We start from the raw sequence: 23,964 nt of genomic DNA on the forward strand, positions 1-23,964 counted from the left end.
ATTAATAATGACTAAAAAATTGAATTACCGAAAAAAAATGACTAAAAAAATAGCTAACTTAAGTTAATCGAGTAGTTAACTCATTTATTCGCTTAAACAAGTGTCTAGAATTTAAATTTTACCTTGTGCATATAACAGTCCATTGATCAGTAGCAGACCCTTAAAACTCAGATCCGCGACGAATTAGTTCTTAATCTGCATAACTAGAAGATACCGTGGGCAATAATAGCGACTAAAAAATTACCAAAAAAATGACTTAAAAGTAAAAAATGGCCAGATAAAAAACGAGAATAAAAAGGGGCCACGCTTTGCCAGTTTCTTACTCATCTACGTATGAAAATTGAAAAATATTCAGTATTTCATTATTTACGACCACTAGCATGATAGACCAACCAGAATCCGGCAACAACGGTAAAGTCAGACTCTAGCAATGGAAACCCAGGTAGCGGCCAATTTCCAAAGCTTGGATGTGTTTAATAGGTAATTTTCTTTAAATATTTTCCAAATTTATGAATCTTGCTATGTGGGTAAACAATGTTCCTATGCAAAATCAATTGCAGCTAGATTCTATACAACTTAACTAAATTTATCCACACTAATATTTTTTTTTTTGTACAATCATGATACAGGCAATCAGGCATAAAGCAACCTACCTCTAAACACAGATAACAGACAACCAAACTTGGTTCCTCTTTTGGACTCATCGGGTATTACCTTGTACATTATATACTCGTTAAGCAAGCAAAAATATTGGGGGTCCCCGTGTTTACGAAGTACCATGTTTCTCACCTATTTAATTTTCATAAACGTGAATATGCTTTTATCAACCAAGCTCAAATATTAATGGTTGCATCCCACAGCCTTAGAAGCCCATTACGGCCACCACTGCATATCCTTTTCCTCTCCAGATCTGAAGCAATACATCTTACCTGGATGTCACAGTAAGGCCAAAATCAACCCATGTAAACAACGACGAATAAAGAGTGTTGAACATGAATAACATAATACTCTTTAACCACATATATTGCCCTGCTAAATGGCAAAAATATGCACCCTAAAGTATAGCTGAGGCAAATCAAAATAACAGCAATCAATGAGCCATAGTTCTAAAGTAAACATCACCACAAAACAATTTCACAAAGAAAAGAACATCAATATATTTTTTCCTACTTCAGTGCTAGTAACTATCTAAGGAATGCACTTCCTTAGGTAGTTTCCCCCAAAGCAATTATTTGTCTCAAAAGATCAATAAAATTGGCACTGGATTGTAGTTACATGTTAAAAAAGTTTGCGAGCACATCATAATGTTCACTGATCACATTATACCAGAGCCGGACCATATCAAGTGAAAAATCCAAAAGAGAACATACCATAGCAACTGTTTTTTGAGGTGTTCTGTAAACCTGCCAGCCAGCCATTTTGGACCCAGTACCAGAAAAACCACCAAGTCTCTCTTGAGGCCGATGGAAAAGTGACATCGAATTGTCCGCTGCTCCAATGCCTAACCAGTGCTCCCCAGCATTGATAGATAATATGGCAGCATTGTGAATTGTAACATTTTTTGCACACCTTATACCCCCTGTACAGTCAATGAGTAAAAAATTATCAGATGATCTCTATTCTCTACCTTCTAATTTTGTACAGAATAAATACACAGGCACAACACTAGTTCATTCTGTTGTATTATTGCTTCTTAAAATTGCATGTTACAATTTGTTGCAAGATTAAGACACCATTTTGGTGGAGTATAAATAGCATGATAGTATTTTACAGTGAGACACTTTGAAGTTTTAAACTTTAAACAGTCTGCATATTTCACAAATCAAACAAGCTAAACATCAACGAGGAAAATTTCATGGATAAAGAGATTGCCATACCCTCATCATTTTCCCAAAACCGTAGCAGGCCGTCAGTTGACCCTGGAATTGAATTTAACATTTAGCAAGCAATGGAAATAAAAGCACACAGCCAGTGTCTTAATGAAACCCACACACACACACACAGAGCATTGCCAAATTCGGAGATGATGCACCTGTTATAATTCCTCTGTCTAAAGCAGAATATTCGACACATAATATTGGCCCGGCATGGCATGCTAAGACAGCATCGCATATTCCTCGGGAAACAGACCACAATCTTGCTGTCCAATCATCACTACCAGTAATTACAGTATCACCAACCATTCTTATGGACCTGCATTTACCATACTCAATTATATATTTTATTTACTATCGATACAATAGACATAGATAAAGGGTCCCCTCTTGGTGTCCAATTTCTACAATAAATTTTACCCCAAGAAGGGGAAAAAAATATCATCCACTTCTTAAAAATAACCGACAGTAACCACTAATCCAACTATTTCTTCTTACTTCATATCTTTATCATCATGAAAAACTCATCAAACTCACTCCTCACAATAAAGTTTTCTTGTTTCATGCTTCCCATTGTATAAATACCAAAAAATTTAAAAAGATAACTCATGCTTGTTAAACCGCAAGTACGAATAACATAGTAGAGTAGAAATACATGTTCTCTTAACCTTATCCATTGTGTATGTCCTGAAAGTTTATGCATCTGTCTACTAGCACGAATGTCCCATATGCTCGCAACCCTGTAATGCCAGAAACAATCAATGCATGACAAATAGCTGAATTGCACACAGAAAAATCAACATAGAATTTGCATGTGCCCGCGCACACACACACATCTACATTCTTTTAACTTACACATCTCTTCCAGCAGCAGCCAAGAGTCCCACATTGTCATCATATTCCATGCATAAAACAGCACTAGAGCAACGACCAACAGTTGCAACACATCTATCAGTTCTAACATCCCACATCTTCACAGTACCATCATACGATGAAGTTAGGACACGTTCACCGGAGAGCATGCGCACACAGCTGACCTACAAGGTTTGCATTATATTAAGTTTCAACTTTCCAACCTTTATATTTTTCATCACTTATTTACCTACATCTGTTTACTGTAGATCAGCCAGAAATATTTTAGAGTAATACCGGTCCATCATGGCCTTTAAGCTCTTCCAGAAGTTGAGTTGTTTGCTTATCCCACACCAAAACAGACTGATCATCAGATCCTGACACCACTTTCCCCCTATCTGAATTTATGGCACGGATAGTTCTACATTTGAATCCAGAAGCAAGGTTGCCCATAAATGTATATCCAGAGATGTTAAGAACAAAAGATATATATATATATATATATATATATAGGGGAGAGAGAGACAGAGAACCTCGTATGCCCTTTTAGAGTTGCCCTGAGTTCAGAACCACGCAGACTAGGATCCCAGATCTTAACCTGCATGTTTGGAGAAAAGTTATATTCATAACACATTAATTAATTCCTAACATCTTAAGGCAAAAAATGCAACCTGAGCTGCATAATGCCATCCATAGACATTGAAACTTACTGAGCAGTCTGTGCTTCCGCTAATAAAGAAACCAGCATCTTCACGGTCACCCACCAAATCCCACACCTCTCTCTTTGTAACACAATGGAGAGCAGTAATGGCACCATTATGACCCCTAAGTATGCGGACATTTGTTTGAAGCTTTTTCTGCCCACCAGTTGATAGATCATGTTTCCGAGGAGTGCCATTCTCTTGTGCAGCTAAATTTGTAACAATAGAACAAAGTGATACCCTTAGTTTACTCAAGAATCAATACATAGTTGCACTAGCAGATAATGTATTAATTAATACCTGAATTGCCCCCATCAGACGTCCATTTACGACTAAAGCTGGATCTAGATGAAGTATTTCGGGTGAACATACTTTGCACCCAGCTTCTACCAACACCAGTTCCCTCGGCAGGTTGCTGGCCATCATCTTTGGAATCTTTTGAATGTGGGGATGGTAATGCAAGGGATGACATAGACTGTGCCTTAAATGATGTGACTCCCCAATATCCATTGCGTAGTTGCTGGATATGAGACAAGAACCCTCTGATTTTTATCTGCATCAATAACATGGAAAACAATTCAGCAATAATCCATCACATGACATGAGCCAAAATTTTCAGTAGTATTATTTCAAGAGAAATAGATAAAGTAAAGTCAACATTCAAAAGAAAGAGAAACACTGACGTATACCATGAAAGCATAACACAATGGACAACATTACTAGTATGCAAAAAACGATAAGATACAAAACCAATGGTACTAAGAGAAACATTGATGCAGAATCTGTACTTCTTTAGGGTATGGCATTTCAAGTTTACATGGTCAACATTTTGTGATCTTGATTATTAGTTGCATTTATTGTTATTTCAGGTGCCTTAGTTATATAGTTTATTAAGTTTTATGAATGGTGAATTCTATGATGCCTATGGTATGGTGCCTAACTTTTGCCTAATTTACTTGATATGGTAAGTTTTGAATATTTAATAATTTTTTATTTTATACTTTTAAAATTAAATATTGATTTTTAACCTTTTTAAGAAGTTAGGCAAACATTTGTAGGCACCATAGCAATCACCTTTATGAATACTATTGTATTACGTATGCACTTTTGGTTATTAATCCCACATTAGATCATTATGTTTTGAGACCAAGTCTCTAATTGAAGATCAAGGATTCAAATACGCTGAGCATCTAGGTACTGAAAGCTATAGTGCCATAGTTTAATAATTTTGTTCTGTTCTACTTGTGTTGGTTCTTCATCAATTTCTGCAGGACATAAACTACAGTTTATTGTCTTTCCTCATTTTTCTTTCCTTCCAATACTTCTTTGACTCTATATTATATAAGCTGGTAGGCTTCTTTTATTGGTTAGAAAAAGTCCTTTTTCTTTTCTCTCTCTCTCTCCCTTGGGATTAGAAAAAGAATTTTTATTAGAGCAGTAAAGAAGAGTACAAAAGAGGACAACACATCCTCACAAAGATACAAAATAACAACCATATCGTATAAGGATAAACCATGCAACAAAGCAACATATAATACTCACTTGAAAAGCAATTTATGCATTGCTAAAAAGAAATTAACTTACAAATTGCTTGGATCCAATGCTGTTCCTCTCTGCAATTGTTTCAATCATGTACCAAGCATCATTATCAGGAAGTCCCAGCCCAGCCTTCATTACGGCAAAGAAGGCTCAGTATACAAAAGTATAACATGATACAATTTGACTTCAACAGAACTACAGAAGTTAACAGAAGAATTTAAGCACATGAAATAGCCTAGACAATACCATGTGTGATGCCAACACCACAAGCTGTGCTGTCACAAGAGATGCATAGTTTGCTGATCTGGCAAAGAAAAAATTGAAGCTTTATAAACATCTATGGAAAAAAATAGAAGTATCGGTGCATTTAAGTCCAAATTCAATTAAATCTACAATGCTTGGATGGTTGGTTAAGAGGTCAGAAAGAATACACATACATTCACAAATAGTTAGGTTGAAGGTCATAGAACAATAGGATTTATTTTAGTAGTGTTTGTTTGTGCTTGTGAAAACAAGCTGAAGTAGAAAATAATCAGTGTTTTTTTATTATAAAAAAAAACTATAAGCATACAAGGAGCTGCTTCTCCCAAAATAGAGAGAGAGAGAGAGAGAGAGAGTAATCCCTGTACAAAACCACATTCTACATTCTTCTAAAAGAACTAGGAATAGCAGTAACTTCCATCTACTAGCTAGGATGAGAGAGAGAGAGTAATCCCCGTACAAAACAACATTCTACATTCTTTTAAAAGAACTAGGAATAGCAGTAACTACCATCTACTAGCTAGGATGACGGCTGTACTAGCTATAACTAACTTATCAGTGAAAGATCCTAACTCCTAACTACCCTTAGGGTAGCTTCCCCCACAAGCTACCATTCTCTTGTATATAAACAGAGAAGTCACCCAATTGAGGATCTCAGATTCATGATACACAATTCAGACATTTCTCTTCTCGCTTTCTCTCTCTACTTCTCTGTTTCAGTTTTCTATTATCAATGTTGTTTGTTTGTGATTTTCAAAGCAAGCCAAAGTAGAAAATAACAAGTCTTTCTCGAGTTATTTTAACTAGTGTATCAATAGACACTAATTCACTCTTTTATTTATTAAATGTATGTAAAAATAGTGAAAATAGAATTAGTTGAGATGGTGAGTTTATAATTTAACCAAAAAGTCTTGGGCTCAAGTCTTTGATATAACAAAAAAATATACTTTTTATAAATTATATATAACGAATGGTGTTTAAAGAAAAAAAAGTTGGACACCAACCGTTCTCATATTCTCATTATATATAGTATAGATATAGAAGTATAGATATAGAAGTACAGATATAGAAGATATATAATATAGATAAGCATACAAGGAGCTACTTCTCCCAAAATCAAAAGCATGAGAGCATAGCTTTGACAAATTTTAGCAAAAACATACATTCATAGTTAGCAAAACCAAAGTAATTAGAAATTTTTTGTTTTGATACAAGGTACTTTTACAATTACATAGAAATGCAACATAATTTTCTGATTCTGCTTCTACAACTAAAGAATTACTTCTTGTGGAATCTTAACCAAACCAGCCCATTATTTGTATTCAAAACAAAGATGAAGAAACAGAAGACAATCAAAGAAAAATTTTAAATCCTTACTTGTTTGAAGATTGCTCCATTAAATAGTCAAAATATCCTTCCCAAAACCTGCAAGGAAGGTGCATGAACTGTGTCAACACTTAGTTCAAGATAAGACCACTAAAACATCGTGTGAAAACATGAAAAAATAGTTATGGGAAATACAGACCGCAGCTCATCCCAAATAGAAAGAGAAATAAGATGTCGTTGCACATAGTCTGGCACATTGTTATTGTCTTTCTTATACATATCAGATGAAACTTCAAGAGCATCTCTAATGGTTGGCAAGTCATTCCGTGCGGTTGCACGATTTATAGCTGTTTTGAGCTGAAAATGAGCAGATTTGATAGGAACGAGAATTAGACATGAACTCAGTTAGAAGTTAAGGGAGGGGGGAAGGTATATTCTTTTTGCCAACACTTGTGGCAATACTGAAATGAAGTAATTTAGACAAAACTATACTCAGTCCCTCTAGTGTTAAAATGAATTTAGTTTGGTTTCCTTAAACTGCAATTACAACAATCTTTTCCTTCAAAATTTTAATACATTTCGCACTGTTTTTCTGACTGGAACTATGAAGGAGGATGTGTCTCTGATAAGATCCCTCTTTTACAAGCACCTCAATGGAGTCATATCAAAGAGATGGTGGTGTCTCATTATTTACTTGTATTTGATATTAAATGATTGGACTTGTATAAAGCCAGAGGGGCAGACATTGAAATGTTATATCAAGATTAAAACCTCAAATTAGTCCTCAAAAGTGTCATTGCACCAATTTGGCCTCAAGATTTGCAATTTAAACTTCGAAGTATTAAAGTTCATTTCATGTTAGACTAAAGGAATAAAATATCTTACAATAACTTGAAATAAAGAGATGGTGGTGTCTCATTATTTACTTGTATTTGATATTAAATGATTGGACTTGTATAAAGCCAGAGGGGCAGACATTGAAATGTTATATCAAGATTAAAACCTCAAATTAGTCCTCAAAAGTGTCATTGCACCAATTTGGCCTCAAGATTTGCAATTTAAACTTCGAAGTATTAAAGTTCATTTCATGTTAGACTAAAGGAATAAAATATCTTACAATAACTTGAAATGAATTTCATTTTTGGAGACTTAAATTTGTTGAACACATATGAAGGACTGACAAGTTAAACAAAAGGCATAGCATTTGTTTACCAATTCTTTCACTGCAATAAATTGTTCTTCAGTGAGCTGACAGCTCCAACCCTGATAGAAAGAGCTAGCATAAGCTTCATTGCGACAGGGAAAATAACAAAGAAATTAATTATCAGTGTTAGCTAAATAAGAGTAACTGAATGTATATGCTCGCTTATGCATTCAACAAATCCACTACCACCAATCCCCTCTGCATCAGATTCAATCAAAGCTGCAAGGCCAACCACAAAATAACTTATTAGAAAACTCCGCACTCCACTTCTAACATAAATTAATTTTTTAACCTGACAACAAACTGGAAAATTCACATTCCACTAGTATCAAAAAGAAAATTGAGATCAATGATACCAAGTATTGTTCCATATTCAAAGGAGGCGAGAGGATCATCTGTTGCTCCCAATTTGAGAAGCCGCAGCCATAAACCCTGTGTTATGAAGAAAAAAAAGCAATGTAAAAAAGTGATACTGTACCAATTTCAACATATAGTAGTAGTCATTATAGAGAGTAATACAGTCAAATGTATCAGAATCCAGCAACCATGTCAACATCAAAGATTGATCTAAACAAGTGTTTTTCAGTTTTTTTTTTTTTTTATACTGGATGTTTTTGGAGCAGCAATAGGATTCAAAATTAAGTAAGATCCTGGAGGCCTTTATATTAAAGCAAGAGAGATGTGATTCATGATGTAATTTTGTAGGAGAATGGGCATGGGAAATGGCAATGCATGAGAGAAAATGAAGAGAAAGAAGGGAATTTACAAAGAAGAGCGGGTAACTTATTTTAGACAACTAAAGTTGCTGTGGGTCTTCAATGAAACCAAAGAATAAGAACTAGCAGCAGCAGTAAACTAACTTCTACAGTTCTACTACACAATAAACAAGCATCATAAATTTCCAGATTTATATTGAAAATAAGGGGAAAAAAAGTTCACGCAAAATGGATACACCCATGCATGCACACACAAACATACATAGAGGAATGTATAGAGAAAAGACCGATAAACGTACCTGCAGCTTAACCTTAATATCCAGCACCATCCTGTCCCTTTCAGCCTGAAACCACAAAAAGAATAATGTGAGGGACCAACTGCAAAATAAATAGATCAATACACAAGCAGCACTAACAAAATAATCCTGGCCATGTTAACTTACCGCCCTCTCAAGTGGACTGAGACCATCTGCTAACAGATCCTTACTGAAAGAACACAGAAGAACAGTAAGATAGAAAAACAAGAAAAAGGTGGAAAAACAATGGAAGTTAAAATGTAGAAACAACCATGACAATCAGTTTATTCAATAGATAGAACAAGGCAGAATGTACTGCTCACAACAGAAGACATTCTGTTCAGGATACCCAATACAAACAGTTAATGCCTAGAAACTGAAAGCAGCATAGATCAACAGCAACAACGATAACGAATCCTAATTCAAAATTGCTTCCTCTTTGAGTGACAACAATTAGTATTCATGCAAACCATACACTTGAACTTTTAGACTTTTCCTATAAATAGAATTTACTCATATTTGTACCAATGTACAGAATAACATTTCGCACATTGGGAGAGATTCCTTTTAATCAAGAACTGTAATTAAATAACTGAAAAGGACATGTGGGCCAGCTTTTCCAGGCATCAGTATGACAACAAAAGAGTGTCCTGATGTTAGGCATTGGCGCATTGCTTGCATTACCTTGGAGTATGTCTTCCTGAGTACTCATAGGCATTACTAACTGCTGAAAGAATATCCCTCCTATTTTCTTCTTCCTCTTCTGTTCTGCTGATTGCAGGAAATCTATCATAGGTATAATTGGCACCAGATCCTGAAAGGAAAAAAAAGTAGAAAAAGGTAAAAAAATATGCATTCAATTTAGTTTATATTTGCAAGTAATCAATTTAGACACAAAATTGGCTAGAAGTCATGCATTTCACCTGACATTCCAGCATCAAAATCTGATATTGTTAAGATCTCAGGCTCTACCAAAGGTGAAGGAAGAATTGACATAGGGTTTTGACCCCTTCCAATTGCATCCTGTAGCTTATCAAGCAGGTTATTGTTGTTTTCATCAGAACCTACCCCTCTCTCCAAATAATCCAAGAAACCATGAGAATCAAGGAACTGAGCTATCTGTAAAATTCAAATTTGGCATCGGATGAAAGACAAATTATACAGCAATAATAAGAATGGAATTAGCATTTCTTTGATAAAACATTATTTAAACCCAGCCAATGTAATTATCATTAGTACATCCATGAGACTTCTAACCATCATAATCAACAATGAAAATCTAATCATTAGTAGGATCAATTTAGTCATTGGAATTTCCATCGCTGCTAATTGGAGAACACCCCCCATGTTATGAGTAAAAAATTACCATTGGCTCTGGTGGTTGGTTAGTAGCTCGAGACCGTTTCTTCAAGAAAGCTTGAGTATTGAAGACCTGAGTGGAACTATTTTCCTGATGCCAAAATAGGAAAAAAGAAGAAAATGAACAATGAAAGGTCATACCAAAGTTTTCTCATGGAAGATTGAAAACTAAATTCTTGAAACAAGAAATAGAATATTCATACTAGGAAATTCCGATAGCCGCTTAAAAGTGTTGCAAAGAACTTTAAGAATATCATCCTGCACAAGAAACATGGTGACAAATAAGACACATCAGACTGGACACCATTTGTTGTACTACCAACATGTCTGGTTTTTAACATCTGAAACCGATGGATAAGAGAAGGGGGGGGGGGGGAATATTGAATGACTCAAATGTTCAATAATAGTTTTAAAATAGACGGCACAAGTAAATCATCAAATAAAAATTCCATGGATTGGTGGTCATAAAAGTTCTACCACTTTCTAAAATGGCAAAAAAGTTAAACAATAAATTGGACTGTCCACAAGGAACCAAAACAATAAATTGGACGGTCCACAAGGAACCAAGAAACAACATAAATTAGAACTACAATGAGCAAAGCACAAATCATTCTTGGTATAACGGGCAGGCATCAAGTTCATCTATGTGAGAAAATTTCAATATTTTATTACAAATATCAATCAGCAATGTTTAGAATAAAGTGTATCATAATATTTTCCAAGGAACTAAATTAAGAATTCATAAAAATGTTCATCAATCTAGCATCTCATTCACTTTCATATGATTTATTGAGAGACGGTGAACCTAAAAAGAATGGAAAACAATGAATAATCTACCATCGAAGGATCACCTTAACTGAAGGTCATGATCCGCTCCCCATTGCTTAGCCGCAAATTTAGTATAATGCTCAGATACACTATATATTCCAGCCTTCAATTCATCAATTCCAATTACATTGGGGTATAATAACTTGATTATCTCACCACGCAAGAAGCTGTATTCTGGCTCGGGAATAGGTGGAATTTCCTCTGATGTAGTGATACGATTATAATCAAGGTCAACCACCACCACCTACAATAGATTAAAGGATATCAATTAAAATAAATGAAAGCAAAACCTCATTCAAAACAAATAGAACTGCCTCACATGCATGCCAACCTGTAAATCAAGAAAAGCAAACATGATTTTTTTTTTGGGTGGGTTGGGGGGGGGTGTTTCTGGGTGAAGCTTAGAGCTGATATTGATAACTAGTTCAAGAATGCAGAAAAGAATACAATAAATACACACACAGAACTTTACCAGTCCTAAAAACAGCTGTTGCCACAGGTAAAGAAGCAAGGAACAGGACTAGAACAAGTTCATGAATACATTACTTCTACAGTTTTCTTGTTAAAGATACTTGAAAGGTTAAAAACTATGAAGCACGGACACTTTGCTGAATTGCCGTGTCTGCGTGTCGGACACATTTCGGACACGACACTCACCGACACTCGTCCGACACGCGTGTCTGCTGTGTCCAAATCGTGTCTCAATAAAAAATAAAAAGATTCTTCTCCGGACACACTTGGACACACCTAAATACCATTACGTATCAGTGTGTCCAGTCTTATTCTTAATATATATTCTTAAAATAAATTTAGATATAGTATATATTATTATTTATTAAAATAAAAAATATTTTAAATAATTGATATAATTAAAATAAGACATTAAAAATAATTTAAAAATATAATTTATATTTTAAAATCAATAAAATATTAAAATATCATTACGGTTTATCTAAAAAATACTTTATATTTTATATATATGCGTGTCCCCGTGTCATGTAAGATTCTAAAATTCACGTGTCGGCGTGTCCCGTGTCGTGTCGTGTCCCGTGTCCGTGTCAGTGTCTGTGCATCATAGGTTAAAAATAAGTTTTTTTTTTTTTTACTTTTTACATGCATCTCATTTCACCAGCCCATTTTCCAACTCAATTTGACTCAAACAATACACAGCCTTAAGGATAGATGACCTTGAGGCTTAAACTGAGAAGTTCCCCTACCTATGTACAGTAAATCATTAGCTATAACATTATAACTTCAATCAAACTAATTAATGATAAAAGTGCAGCAAAACTAGTAGCCAGCAATTAATCAAATAATGCAAGAATATAGATAAATTAAACACCAAGGGAATGGAATTTCTTTAAATAAGCAGTGGTGTTAAGGAACAAGAGTACTGACTTACACCATCCATGACCTGTGCAGAGGTATCAACACACGAATGGAGGCCCATCATATATGGTGTAGGAGCATCAATATAATCTACTCCTTTGAAGAATAGTGACGGAATGTATACATGCTAAAGAAAGAAAGAAAAAACATCAAGAGAAAAATATTAAAAGCGAGTTAACAAAAGGTACCAACATTTTAGGAATGAGCATCATGAGTTATTATCAAATATGATATACACAACTTTTCAGAGAGACAACCCCAGAAATCAGCCATAACAACAAAAATGATGCTGCCAATCGAGAACAAAAAACACTGGTGTACACAAATAAAGGAAAGACTCGAGATAAAGATTTTCAAATCTAACCTGCCATCGGAATGGGTAGATTAAGTGACAAATGGCCTCAGATGCAAGAGTTAGAAGTGAATACCTGCCAAAAGAAAGTATAGAATAAACATAGATTTAACAAATGAATTAACTAATACTCTAAATGACAAACTTTTAAACAACTAACATAAGTACAACATATCTGCATATATTGGATGAACCCCATGTTCAAATTTCACACAGCAATCAAATGTAACTATCATATCTGCTTTCGTTGAAGTATATATCAAGGGGAATCCAAATCAACGCCAAACAGAAACAGTATTATCAGGACAAGCTAGTACAGTACAAACACAAATACAATTGGGAAACTGTGCAACTTAAAGTCTACTATTTAGCTTTAAAATTTCATCGGTAATCAACATGAAATTTTATGATAGTGTAGATGATAGTTAAAGAACCAGACTGTGGACACTGGAGAGGTCATTGATGAACCAAAATATAACTAGGAACTATGGCCGTAAGGTCTTAAGAAGTATACTTGTTAGCTCGAAGCAAAATCCTCCTTTCAAGCAACACGGCTGTAAAAAGTTGTATTAAGTTGTCAACATCCAAGCACTGCACCAGAGGCTGAAATGATATCTGCTCCAGAAAACCATGGATGGTTGTTAACAAATGAACTAGATGAAAACAGCTAATCAAGTCTAGAAGCCAAGTTTCAGGAGACTGTACATCAGCATGGGGAAGCCCATCAGTTGGTGGAGCCTCGGCAGAAAGCAGACAATTCTCAATAGCAAACAGCACTCGCTCCTTTCCAGGAGTTGGCAAAGGCACATTGGACACCATATGTGCTATGACATCCCATAGTGGCTTACTGAAATTGTTACACAGTGGGAATGGTAAGAGAAACAGAAACAAAAAACCACAGATATTTCATATTTAATCTAAGACAACTTGTGGTCACATTTATAAAGCATAAATAAAAAGAAACTCGTAGTTATGTTCTGATTTTGAAAAAGATGGTCAAACAATCTCAACAGCTAAAAAGCAAAGATTTTGCCACCATTGTAGACTTACCTAGTTCCATTCGGAGAAAAACACAGTGCAAATATCTCCTCCAGAGCACTCCGAAGTAGACGGAAACTTGGCAAGCGTGAAACTAGACAGATGCATTTGTCAGCATATGAATTTGCCTGTATACGGTAAGCCTCTGCGATATCCTCACAAACTGGATCTCGGAAAGAAATGCAGCTAACATAGATTTTAGAACCATCACCCTCTGCATCAAACTTTTAAGTCAATATGATATCAGATATGAAGAAACAAAACCATAAACGCTGAAAGTAATATCAACTGAAAAACCTATTGCAAATCATGGTGAGACGATGAGAGTATCATCATTCATCAGGGAGGATAAATGGGAAAATGCAAATATGAAAGTTAAAAGTATTTAGCAAGGACTCGACATAAAATAGTCACCCCCCAAATCAGAATGTAGAAAGAAAGAATGATTACTTTATTCTGAGGTAGCAATAACAGCAAGAAACTATCAGTGAAAATCACTTATAATCTTCTCTGTTGTGCTCTAATACTTCTATCCCCAATAAAAATTCGATAGTTTCTATCAAACATATCTCTCTATATAAATATGCGCCCAACATGCACCACGGTCCTGATTTGAGTATCGCCATGGCCCCGGTGCAATATATGTTCAATCCCTAATCATGTATCAACAGTTCAGCATATCTAAGTAAACTTCCTAAATCAATATCCAACTTCCTAAGCTACTTCCAAGTCCCACCAAATAAAAGCAAGTAAAAGCTAGCTAAGGTAAACTGGAGAAACCATGCTTGCACAAAAACATACCAGTCAAAACCATCGGATAGCTCCTCGGAAACGTGGAAGGATCGTTGGAATCAAATCCTGATGCATGGAACGCAACACCAGCAGGTAGAACACACTGAAAAGGAACAACGTTCACTGGCATCAGATAAAATTAACACAATAAGGAAATTTAGTAAACGCAACGACGAACACGAACACTTCAGAAAAACGGGAATGCATATGAAAAAGAGGTTCGTTGTGGAAGAAGCAGTTACAGTGGGAAGCTGAGGAGGCGGAGGAGGATAGAGAGTGTGAGTCGGAGGAGGATACTGGTCGAGGAGTGAAGGAGTATACATGCAGCCAGGGCCATGGTAACCTTTGATTCCATCAATGTTTCGAATCTCCGGTCCGATCCCACACACAACGAAGTACTCAAAGATTGGAGGCATTGCCTTTTCTTCTTTAGGAGATTCGTCAATGGCGGAATTGGAGATCTCTTCTCCCCCGTTTCTCCCCTCAGGAACCGGGAGAGAAGAAGAGTGCTCCGAGATCTGGTGTTCTATCTCTTGTTTTTGACGATGATGGAGTTGAGTTAGTCGATAGATCAATTCAGGAGCTTAAGCAATAATCAGTCGTCAGGTGTGAAACTGCATCGGAGTTTCTTTTCTGCGGAGAGGTTGATTCAGGACGGAGAAACGAGAAAAGGAAAACCGTCACTCAGAAACAAAAAATTAAAAAACGAAAAAAAGAAAAAAAAATATAATACAAGGAAGTGAAAAAAATAAATTAAGTAATTAACCATCTATTCTTAAAAAAAAGTTTATTTATTTAATTCATTTTTAAAAAATTTTATCAATAAAATTATTTTTTAAAAATTAGAACTAATTTAATTAATAAAATTTTTTAGAAACAAATTTAAAAAATATTCTATACAAATTTTAAAAATTCAAAAAAATTATCTATTATAAAATAAAAAATTGTTAGAATTTTTATTTAAATTAATTAAATATATTATTTATCAATTTTATGTATTTATTGATATACACGACCTATCATATCGGGTGTTATAACCCAAATTTAATTAAACTCATATTTTAGTACCTGAATGTTTAACATATGATACGATAAAAGTTGAATATATCCGGGACGCATTAAAGATATGACACGTAATTAAAAACGACTACTCAGTACTCGAGATACAGTTGTATTTTAAATGGGATTACAATACTTGAGATTTGAAGATTATATATAGAGGAGTGCTAGAGGACCAGCATTTTTATTAAATTCTGGCCAGTACTTAACCATCAAAAGAAAATTAAATGATTTTACACCATTAGATGTAATCTCACACCATTAAAAACATCATTAATGACTAATTGATGACTAAAAACTATAAAATCTACTAGCCCCTAGAGTTTCTCTTATATATATTCGTTGAATCGAGATATTCCATCATTTATAATATTTTTTAACATTTGATAGCTTTTAAACTTTCAAATCTAGTACTTAAAGTATAAATAGCTCCCCAACAATATGTGTATGATAGAGTAATTAATCAGCTAAATATGATATGGCTCGTAAAGACGTAACTGAATTATTGGATTTCAAAATCAGTTTTTGTCTCTTTTAATTTGTGAAATTAATTAGTTTATATATTTAGAATTTATTAATTAGTTTATATGTTAGAACTTAAGAGAGTATTTTGAATTAATTAATTAAAAGATATATGAGAGTATATTATATTTATTTATGTAATTTATTCAACATGTCAGAATAATTAGATATAAGTAGTTAAATTAAATATTAAGATATTGACATGTAAGATTAGATTTTTTGCTTCAATTACATCAGTACGTGCCATATATTTAATTTTTATCATGTCATATAGAATATTTGTTTAATTAAATTTGGGTCATAGTACTAAAAAATATAACAAGTTGTGTATATTAATAAATATATTGTGTTTTATGTATTTTGATAAATAATTTGTTTAATTAATTTAAATAAAAATTTGAAATTATTATAGATTTGCTAGTGCATTCCGTCGTGCCACGAGTATGCCACCAAGGAATGAAATTATGTTATATATGATATAGAAATACGAACACAATGTTATTAACTTTGAGTTCAGAGTACTTAGAATACAATTGGAATACAATGAGGCTATAGAGACTATATACTGCACTGACATGGTCATGAAATATTTTGGAATACTTTTCTATACACAACATTTATTGTCGAGTTTGACGACAATGATCCAGTATTCTGAATTACCACACGCAAGTCACTCTTTGACGTTATTCTTGATAATGCAACGTATAGTTGACCATGTGTAAATATCAGTCTAGGTAAATACAATCCAACTGTGCTTAAGGTCTGTCCTTGAGATTTGTTAATGGTCATAGCAAATGAGACAATGATCGGGAACTGTCTGCGTTGGAATCTAAATGGCAAAGCTTGGTTATTGGGAATCATATTCATTCGTGGTATCAGAACGACTTGGCCTATTTTGCCTCCTGTTAGCGTCATGCATTCAATTACATGGTTACCTAATCTCTTTACCTGTAATCTTGTTCCGTTACATAACCCGTTCGACTGATCAATGTTACGCAGTAGCATGACCGGAAGACCCACTTTCAGAGTCAATTCATAAGGCGGCAAAACAGAGCAATTAATTGCATTAAGGACATCTGGTGTAAGTGTATCCAATTCAGATTCTATGTTTCCTTCTTCGAGACACAAAGTATCTGAGTTTAAATAATTTTCACATCGGCATCCACACGTTGCATTATAAATGAGTTAACATCGTTGACAACTTCTAGCATTGGGGCCAAGATTGAATGATCTTTGAAGAATGATGTGTTGTTAATATTAACCAACAGGTTGGGATAAACAAAGTCAACCAATTGGTCGAAATCTTGAATTATAATTTCATCGGACATTACCACAATAGACTCACCATCAGTGGAATCTCCAGCAATAGCATCACCTATGTCCAGCAGCCATGAAGCAAATTGAGAAACATCAATGAGTGATGTATAAGTTGCTATAATAGTTAAACGCATGTTAATTGTTAGTCTTAATACATTACAGTGTTGCCATAGGTAAGATGAGTTTATGGCTGCTTGGACAATATCTTGGCGAGACCCATTAGAATTACAGGTAGAATTTGCTTGAAGTCACCATCTAAAACCACAACCTTTCCTCCAAATGGTAGTTCTGGATTATAGTAAGGCTCAAACCTAACAATGTCCCTTAGACATCTGTTGACAGCTTCATAGCATAGCTTATTCAAGATCGGTGCCTCATCCCATATAATACATTTTGCTCTGCAAACTAGTTTAGACAATGAGGTTCCTTGCTTAATGCAACAAGCCGAGTCTTCATTCAAGTCCAAGGGTATCTTAAACCTTGAATGTGCAGTGCGTCCATTTGAAAGAAATAAAGAATCAATACAGCTAGATGCAACATTCAGAACAATTTCCCCTTTGCTCCTTAGAGCCATTGAGAGAGTGTTGTCAAGAAATGTATTACTGGTTCTACCATACCCATAGACGAAAAAAAGCCACCTTGGTTTCCATTTACAGCATTGATAATCACATCGAATGCTTTCCTTTGATCTACATTCATGTTTGTTAAGTTTGTATCCAACTAATTGCGCAGAACATTGACGTCAAAGTTTAGTTCATCCATGATTAACTGATCATCTAACTCTTCAATAGTGCTAAAGCTTGGAAAAGGCATCCCATCAAACTCTCTTAGTGATCTACCATTAGCCTGTAGTTTTTCCTCTATCTTTAAAAGAGTCATATTCATTATCTGGTCTTTGGATAGTTGCAGGTCTATCAAGGATACACAACGACGCACATATTGATTAGATATGAATTACTTGAATTTAATATAAATTAGCACCAGGAACAAAGATGTAATAATTCAATTTACCTACAGACTGCATGGATTTTCTTTGAAAGTAAAGAATGTCTTCAGACAAAACATCATAACATTGCTGACACACATTTTCAGTCTACCCATATTATTTGACAATAAGAGCACCACGAAAAGGTCACGGATGTAGTTTGCAGAAGTCCAGTAACCTGCTTCCAAGATGGTATCAACAAATTCTTTGTCATCTTGCAGAAGGCCCAATGCATAACATGCTTCTTTGAACGTGCTATACATAATGCCTGCAATTGTACATATGTCAACAAAACTTACACACCCCTTTTGAATGTTGAGCAGAAGTCTTAGGTAATATTCTTCACCACTTCCTCGTGGAACATGAGTAAGTCTGCCGATTGAGAAGCCTTGTTTCCTTGGCATCCACAAAGAAATGTCTTCTTTCCACACGAACTTATTTGAAAACTGGCTATATGTAAGAGTACGACCAAATGGAAATAACCTATTTGCAAGCATCCAAGCTAGCATCTTTGTAGGCTTGCCGTCCATCCTGTTAATGACGTCAACTATATTTTCATAGTCTCTAAAAACCACCGGATGTTCGTCTGGCAAGTGAAAAGGTAATCTAATTACTGAAGATTTTTTTTGTTGTATGTCGTACCCAAATATTTTCCAAACAGCTTTGCAGGCTAATATGTACCTACAATCATAATAATTCCTGATCTTATCAATAACCTTTTCAAGTTGCCCTTCTTCGTTGCTCTGCTAGAAAGAAGCAATGACATGATCATTTCCTTTGTGAACATATTTTAAAAAATATTTTATTGCCAATATTTGACATGTATGCTCAACGTTGATGTGGCAACAATACTTTAGCAACAACGATCGGTTGTATGGGACAATGTATGAGTTATCGAGAACTATGTTTTTCTTCATGATTGTTCTGCCATTGTCTCTTCTTTTATACTTGGGGAAGCCTACCTCATCAATTACAGTCCTTAATCTAAATTGTTTTGGAAAAAATTTGGAGCAACGACCATTGGACATGCATGGGCTGGTATTGTTATGCCTGCCACATGGACCATGGATCATGAACTTCTCAACTGCTGCATATAGTTTAGGCCTGCTATGCTTGTCAGGGATCTCTGCTAATATATGTTTGTCTATATTCTCAAGTGTTTTCAGTTTAAATAGAGGATGCATGAACAATAGTATATGAGCGTGTGGTAAACTCCACTTATGGAATTTAACTGTGCACACGTCTACAAATAAGACGAGCAATTAAAAAAATGAGGCAACATGTAATTAAACATAACATTATCTATACTTACAGCAAGATATTTTGCCAAAGAACTTTCCTTGCTTGAAGTATGCAATCAATTGACTCAGCTTGATATTAAAAATCCTTGAAACTATGTTAGGCCAGTCTTCTGCTTTGAATCCTATATCTTTCAAAAGACGCTTAATCTCATCCCACTCAGGGTTGCATGTTATAGTGATAAAGTAACTTAGGTAACCCGCATACTTGCAAATTACAAAGGCATCTTTACAAAGGCATCTTTACAATTATTAAACATGTATTTAGGTCCTCTAATGAAGTTGCTAGGAAGGATTATCCTCTACCCAGTTGACACAGCATTTGCCTCTCCCCGAACCAAAGACTTATGTAGTGCATTATACTTTTCAACCCTTAGTTTTGGTTGATTATGTCTAATGAAGCTAAGTCGTTCTGCCTTGATCATAGTATATGCATCAACTAAGAATTGCTGAAATAATCTCCTTGATTGTAAAAGTATTGGTGATTCATTGCATCAAATTTGTATTCGGTATGCAAAAAGCTCCCTCATGCTGATAGTCTTCCTTTTCTTATTAGCATCAAGTCCATAATGAATGGATGTCTTGATGCCAACCCTAAAACCATCTTCTCCGTAAGGGAATAATAACGGATATTGAAGAGCCAAGTACAACGGATGTAGAACATCAATCCTTTGCAACCTGTTTGACATGAATTGTACTATAATATCCCTCTCAAAAATTGAGTCATCAATGTCCCCTACAACTAAAATTGCAACCTCAGACATAGTTGGTGAGTTATATACTCTTCCATCCTTATTCCACTTTCTGATTAGCTTTAATTTGATTTTTGGGTTTGAACCCTCTGCAAATCTATCTCTAGCAAACCGAAAGGTCTTTGCAAGAGGATTGTGCACATCTAACATCTCTTTAAGAGTAGTCACAATCTGATAGTTAACAATATTTGATGCTTCTGTAGAGCTAAAATTAGAACAAACATATTGTACAATGTATTACGTACACGTAGAGATGAACAATTATAGTGCATTTTTAAGTTATGTGGATAATAAATTATTTTAGATGTAGATTTATAACAATAAACAGGAATTACCTCACGGTAGTTACCCTGTTTTGCACTTCATTCTTAGTGTCATATATATATAGTTGAGCAAACATTGGCCTATTATTGTCAGAAGGAATTAAGCTTCCAATGGAATGGTAGTTTTGACCACTCAATAAAAAAATTTTGGGGTGCTGACCCGTTATTGATAGCATGATTAACTTTTCCAGCCATTGATGTAAATGAAAACATGGAGTTAAATTTTCTTATATTTTTTTGGAAGTACTTGGCTTTGTCATTATCTATACTGTGTAGGTCCTGCAGGGTGATGAACGGATAATTTATACGCTTTTTGACATTATTTTTAGTATGTTTTTAGTAGGATCTAGTTACTTTTAGGGATGTTTTCATTAGTTTTTATGTTAAATTCACATTTCTGGACTTTACTATGAGTTTGTGTGTTTTTCTGTGATTTCATGTATTTTCTGGCTGAAATTGAGGGACTTGAGCAGAAATCAGACTCAGAGGTTGAAGAGGGACTGCTGATGCTGTTGGATTCTGACCTCCCTGCACTCAAAGTGGATTTTCTGGAGCTACAGAACTCGAAATGGCGCGCTTCTAATTGCGTTGGAAAGTAGACATACAGGGCTTTCCAGCAATATATAATAGTCCATACTTTGGCCAAGAATTGACGACGTAAACTGGCGTTCAACGCAAGCCTTCTGCCCAAATCTGGCGTCCAGCGCCAGAAAAGGATCCAAAACCAGAGTTGAACGCCCAAACTGGCACAGAAACTGGCGTTCAACTCCACAAATGGCCTCTGCACGTGCTACACTTAAGCTCAGCCCAAACGCACACCAAGTGGGCCCAGGAAGTGGATTTATGCATCAATTACTTACTCATGTAAACCCTAGTAGCTAGTTTATTATAAATAGGACCTTTTACTAGTCTTTTTGACCATCTTTGGTCTCAGTTTTAATCTTTTGATCATCTTAGGATCTTAGGATCATCTTTGAACGCATTGTTCTTAGACCATAGGGGCTGGCCACACGGCCATGCCTGGACCTTTCACTTATGTATTTTCAACGGTAGAGCTTCTACACTCCATAGATTAAGGTGTGGAGCTCTGCTGTTCCTCAAAGATTAATGCAAAGTACTACTATTTTCTATTCAATTCTTCTTATTTCGCTTCTAAGATATCCATTCGCACCCAAGAACGTGATGAAGGTGATGATTATGTGTGACGCTCATCACCATTCTCCCCTATGAACGCGTGCCTGACAAACACTTCTGTTCTACATGAATTAAGCTAGAATGAGTATCTCTTAGATCTCCTAACCAGAATCTTTGTGGCGTAAGCTAGAATGATGGCGGCATTCAAGAGAATCCGGAAGGTCTAAACCTTGTCTGTGGTATTCTGAGTAGGATTCAATGATTGAATGACTGTGACGAGCTTCAAACTCGCGATTGTTGGGCGTTAGTGACAGACGCAAAAGGAGGGTGAATCCTATTCCAGCATGATCGAGAACCGATAGATGAATAGCCGTGCCGTGACAGGGTGCGTGAGCATATTATTCACTGAGAGGAGGGGATGTAGCCACTGACAACGGTGATGCCCTTGCATAAAGCCAGCCATGGAAAGGAGTAAGAATGATTGGATGAAGGTAGCAGGAAAGCAGAGGTTCAGAGGAACGAAAAGCATCTCCATTCGCTTATCTGAAATTCCTACCAATGATTTACATAAGTATCTCTATCCCTATTTCATTATATAATATTCGAAAACACCATTATCACTTTATATCTGCCAGACTGAGATTTACAAGGTGACCATAGCTTGCTTCATACCAACAATCTCCGTGGGATTCGACCCTTACTCACGTAAGGTATTACTTGGACGACCCAGTGCACTTGCTGGTTAGTTGTATCGAAGTTGTGACAATTATGAATTAAGATCAAAGCACCAAGCTTTGGAGCCATTACCAGGGATTGTTCGAGCCTGGACATCACAATTTCGTGCACCAAGTTTTTGGCGCCGTTGCCGGGGATTGTTTGAGTTTTCGGCAAGCTTTTGGTCCGGTAACATCAGTGCCAGATTCCCTTTTGATCCGGCAACAGCACCGAGTTGCTCACGTTGCCAGGGATTGTTTGAGCCTGGACATCACAATTTCGTGCACCAAGTTTTTGGCGCCGTTGCCGGGGATTGTTCGAGTTTGGACAACTGACGGTTCATCTTGTTGCTCAGATTAGGTAATTTTCTTTTTGTTTTCTTTTCAAAAATTTTTCAAAAATATTTTCAAAAATCTCTCATCTGTTTTCGAAAAAAAAATAATAAAAATGTTTTCAAAAATTTGATTCAAAATTTTTAAGAATGAATTCTAGTGTTTCATGAAGCATGTGAAGCCTGGCTGGCTGTAAAGCCATGTCTATTCCTTTGGGAATGAGTATGTCAGGCATGTCATATCTAAATTACATGCTGAAGCTTGGCTGGCCATTGGCCATGTCTAGTGTTTTGGACCGGAGCTTTCATTGAAAGCTTGGCTGGCTAGTGAGCCATGTCTAATTCCTGGACTGAAGCTTTAGACTAAGAATGCAAGATTCCTGGAATTCATATTAAAAATTTTGGAATCCTTATTTTCCTTTTTCAATTAATTTTCGAAAATTCAAAAAAAAATTAGAAAATCATAAAAATCAAAAATATTTTTGTGTTTCTTGTTTGAGTCTTGAGTCATATCATAAGTTTGGTGTCACTTGCATATGCATCTTGCATTTTTCGAAAGTATCATGCATTCATAGTGTTCTTCATGATCTTCAAGTTGTTCTTAGTAAGTCTTCTTGTATGATCTTGATAATTTTTTGTTTTGTGTCTTTTCATGTTTATCATATGCATTCTTGAATTCTTAGTGCCTAAGCATTAAAGAATTCTAAGTTTGGTGTCTTGCATGTTTTCTTTGCATTAAAAATTTTTCAAAAATATATTCTTGATGTTCATCATGACATTCAAAGTGTTCTTGGTGTTCATCTTGACATTCATAGCATTCTTGCATGCATCACATGTTTTGATCTAAAAAGTTCAGGCATTGCATAATTTTCATGTTTTTCATAAAAATTTCAAAAATCAAAAAAATATCTTTCCCTTTTTCTCTCCTCAAATTCGAAAATTTGGATTGACTTTTTCAAAAATATTTAAAATCAAGTTGTTTCTTATGAGTCAAATCAAATT

General features: G+C 35.3%; 1 protein-coding gene across 2 annotated transcripts; it reads right to left on the reverse strand.

Moving 5' to 3' along the window:
* Positions 1–470: 470 nt before the first annotated feature.
* LOC112738139 (DENN domain and WD repeat-containing protein SCD1) lies at positions 471–15,260 on the reverse strand. 2 transcript variants are annotated; one of them, XM_025788453.2, is made up of 31 exons: positions 14,770–15,260; positions 14,537–14,630; positions 13,748–13,949; positions 13,403–13,544; positions 13,212–13,312; positions 12,710–12,773; positions 12,359–12,472; positions 10,980–11,200; positions 10,332–10,386; positions 10,136–10,219; positions 9,693–9,888; positions 9,454–9,583; positions 8,917–8,959; positions 8,773–8,817; positions 8,114–8,189; positions 7,903–7,976; positions 7,766–7,816; positions 6,753–6,910; positions 6,605–6,652; positions 5,213–5,270; positions 5,012–5,095; positions 3,728–3,980; positions 3,437–3,636; positions 3,260–3,324; positions 3,024–3,147; positions 2,730–2,911; positions 2,543–2,614; positions 2,033–2,193; positions 1,878–1,919; positions 1,371–1,579; positions 471–929 (listed from the first exon to the last, which is right to left on the reverse strand). In XM_025788453.2, the coding sequence occupies exons 1-31, from the start codon at positions 14,941–14,943 to the stop codon at positions 834–836; spliced, it is 3,618 nt and encodes a 1,205-aa protein (XP_025644238.1). In that variant the 5' UTR covers positions 14,944–15,260; the 3' UTR covers positions 471–833. The 2 variants fall into 2 exon arrangements, with proteins under 2 accessions (XP_025644238.1, XP_072067896.1); XM_072211795.1 differs by having other exon boundaries at positions 13,748–13,959; positions 14,770–15,250.
* Between the last annotated feature and the right edge of the window lie 8,704 nt (positions 15,261–23,964).

Source organism: Arachis hypogaea, chromosome 13 (assembly GCF_003086295.3).
Source record: "Arachis hypogaea cultivar Tifrunner chromosome 13, arahy.Tifrunner.gnm2.J5K5, whole genome shotgun sequence".
Classification (NCBI taxonomy): domain Eukaryota; kingdom Viridiplantae; phylum Streptophyta; class Magnoliopsida; order Fabales; family Fabaceae; genus Arachis; species Arachis hypogaea.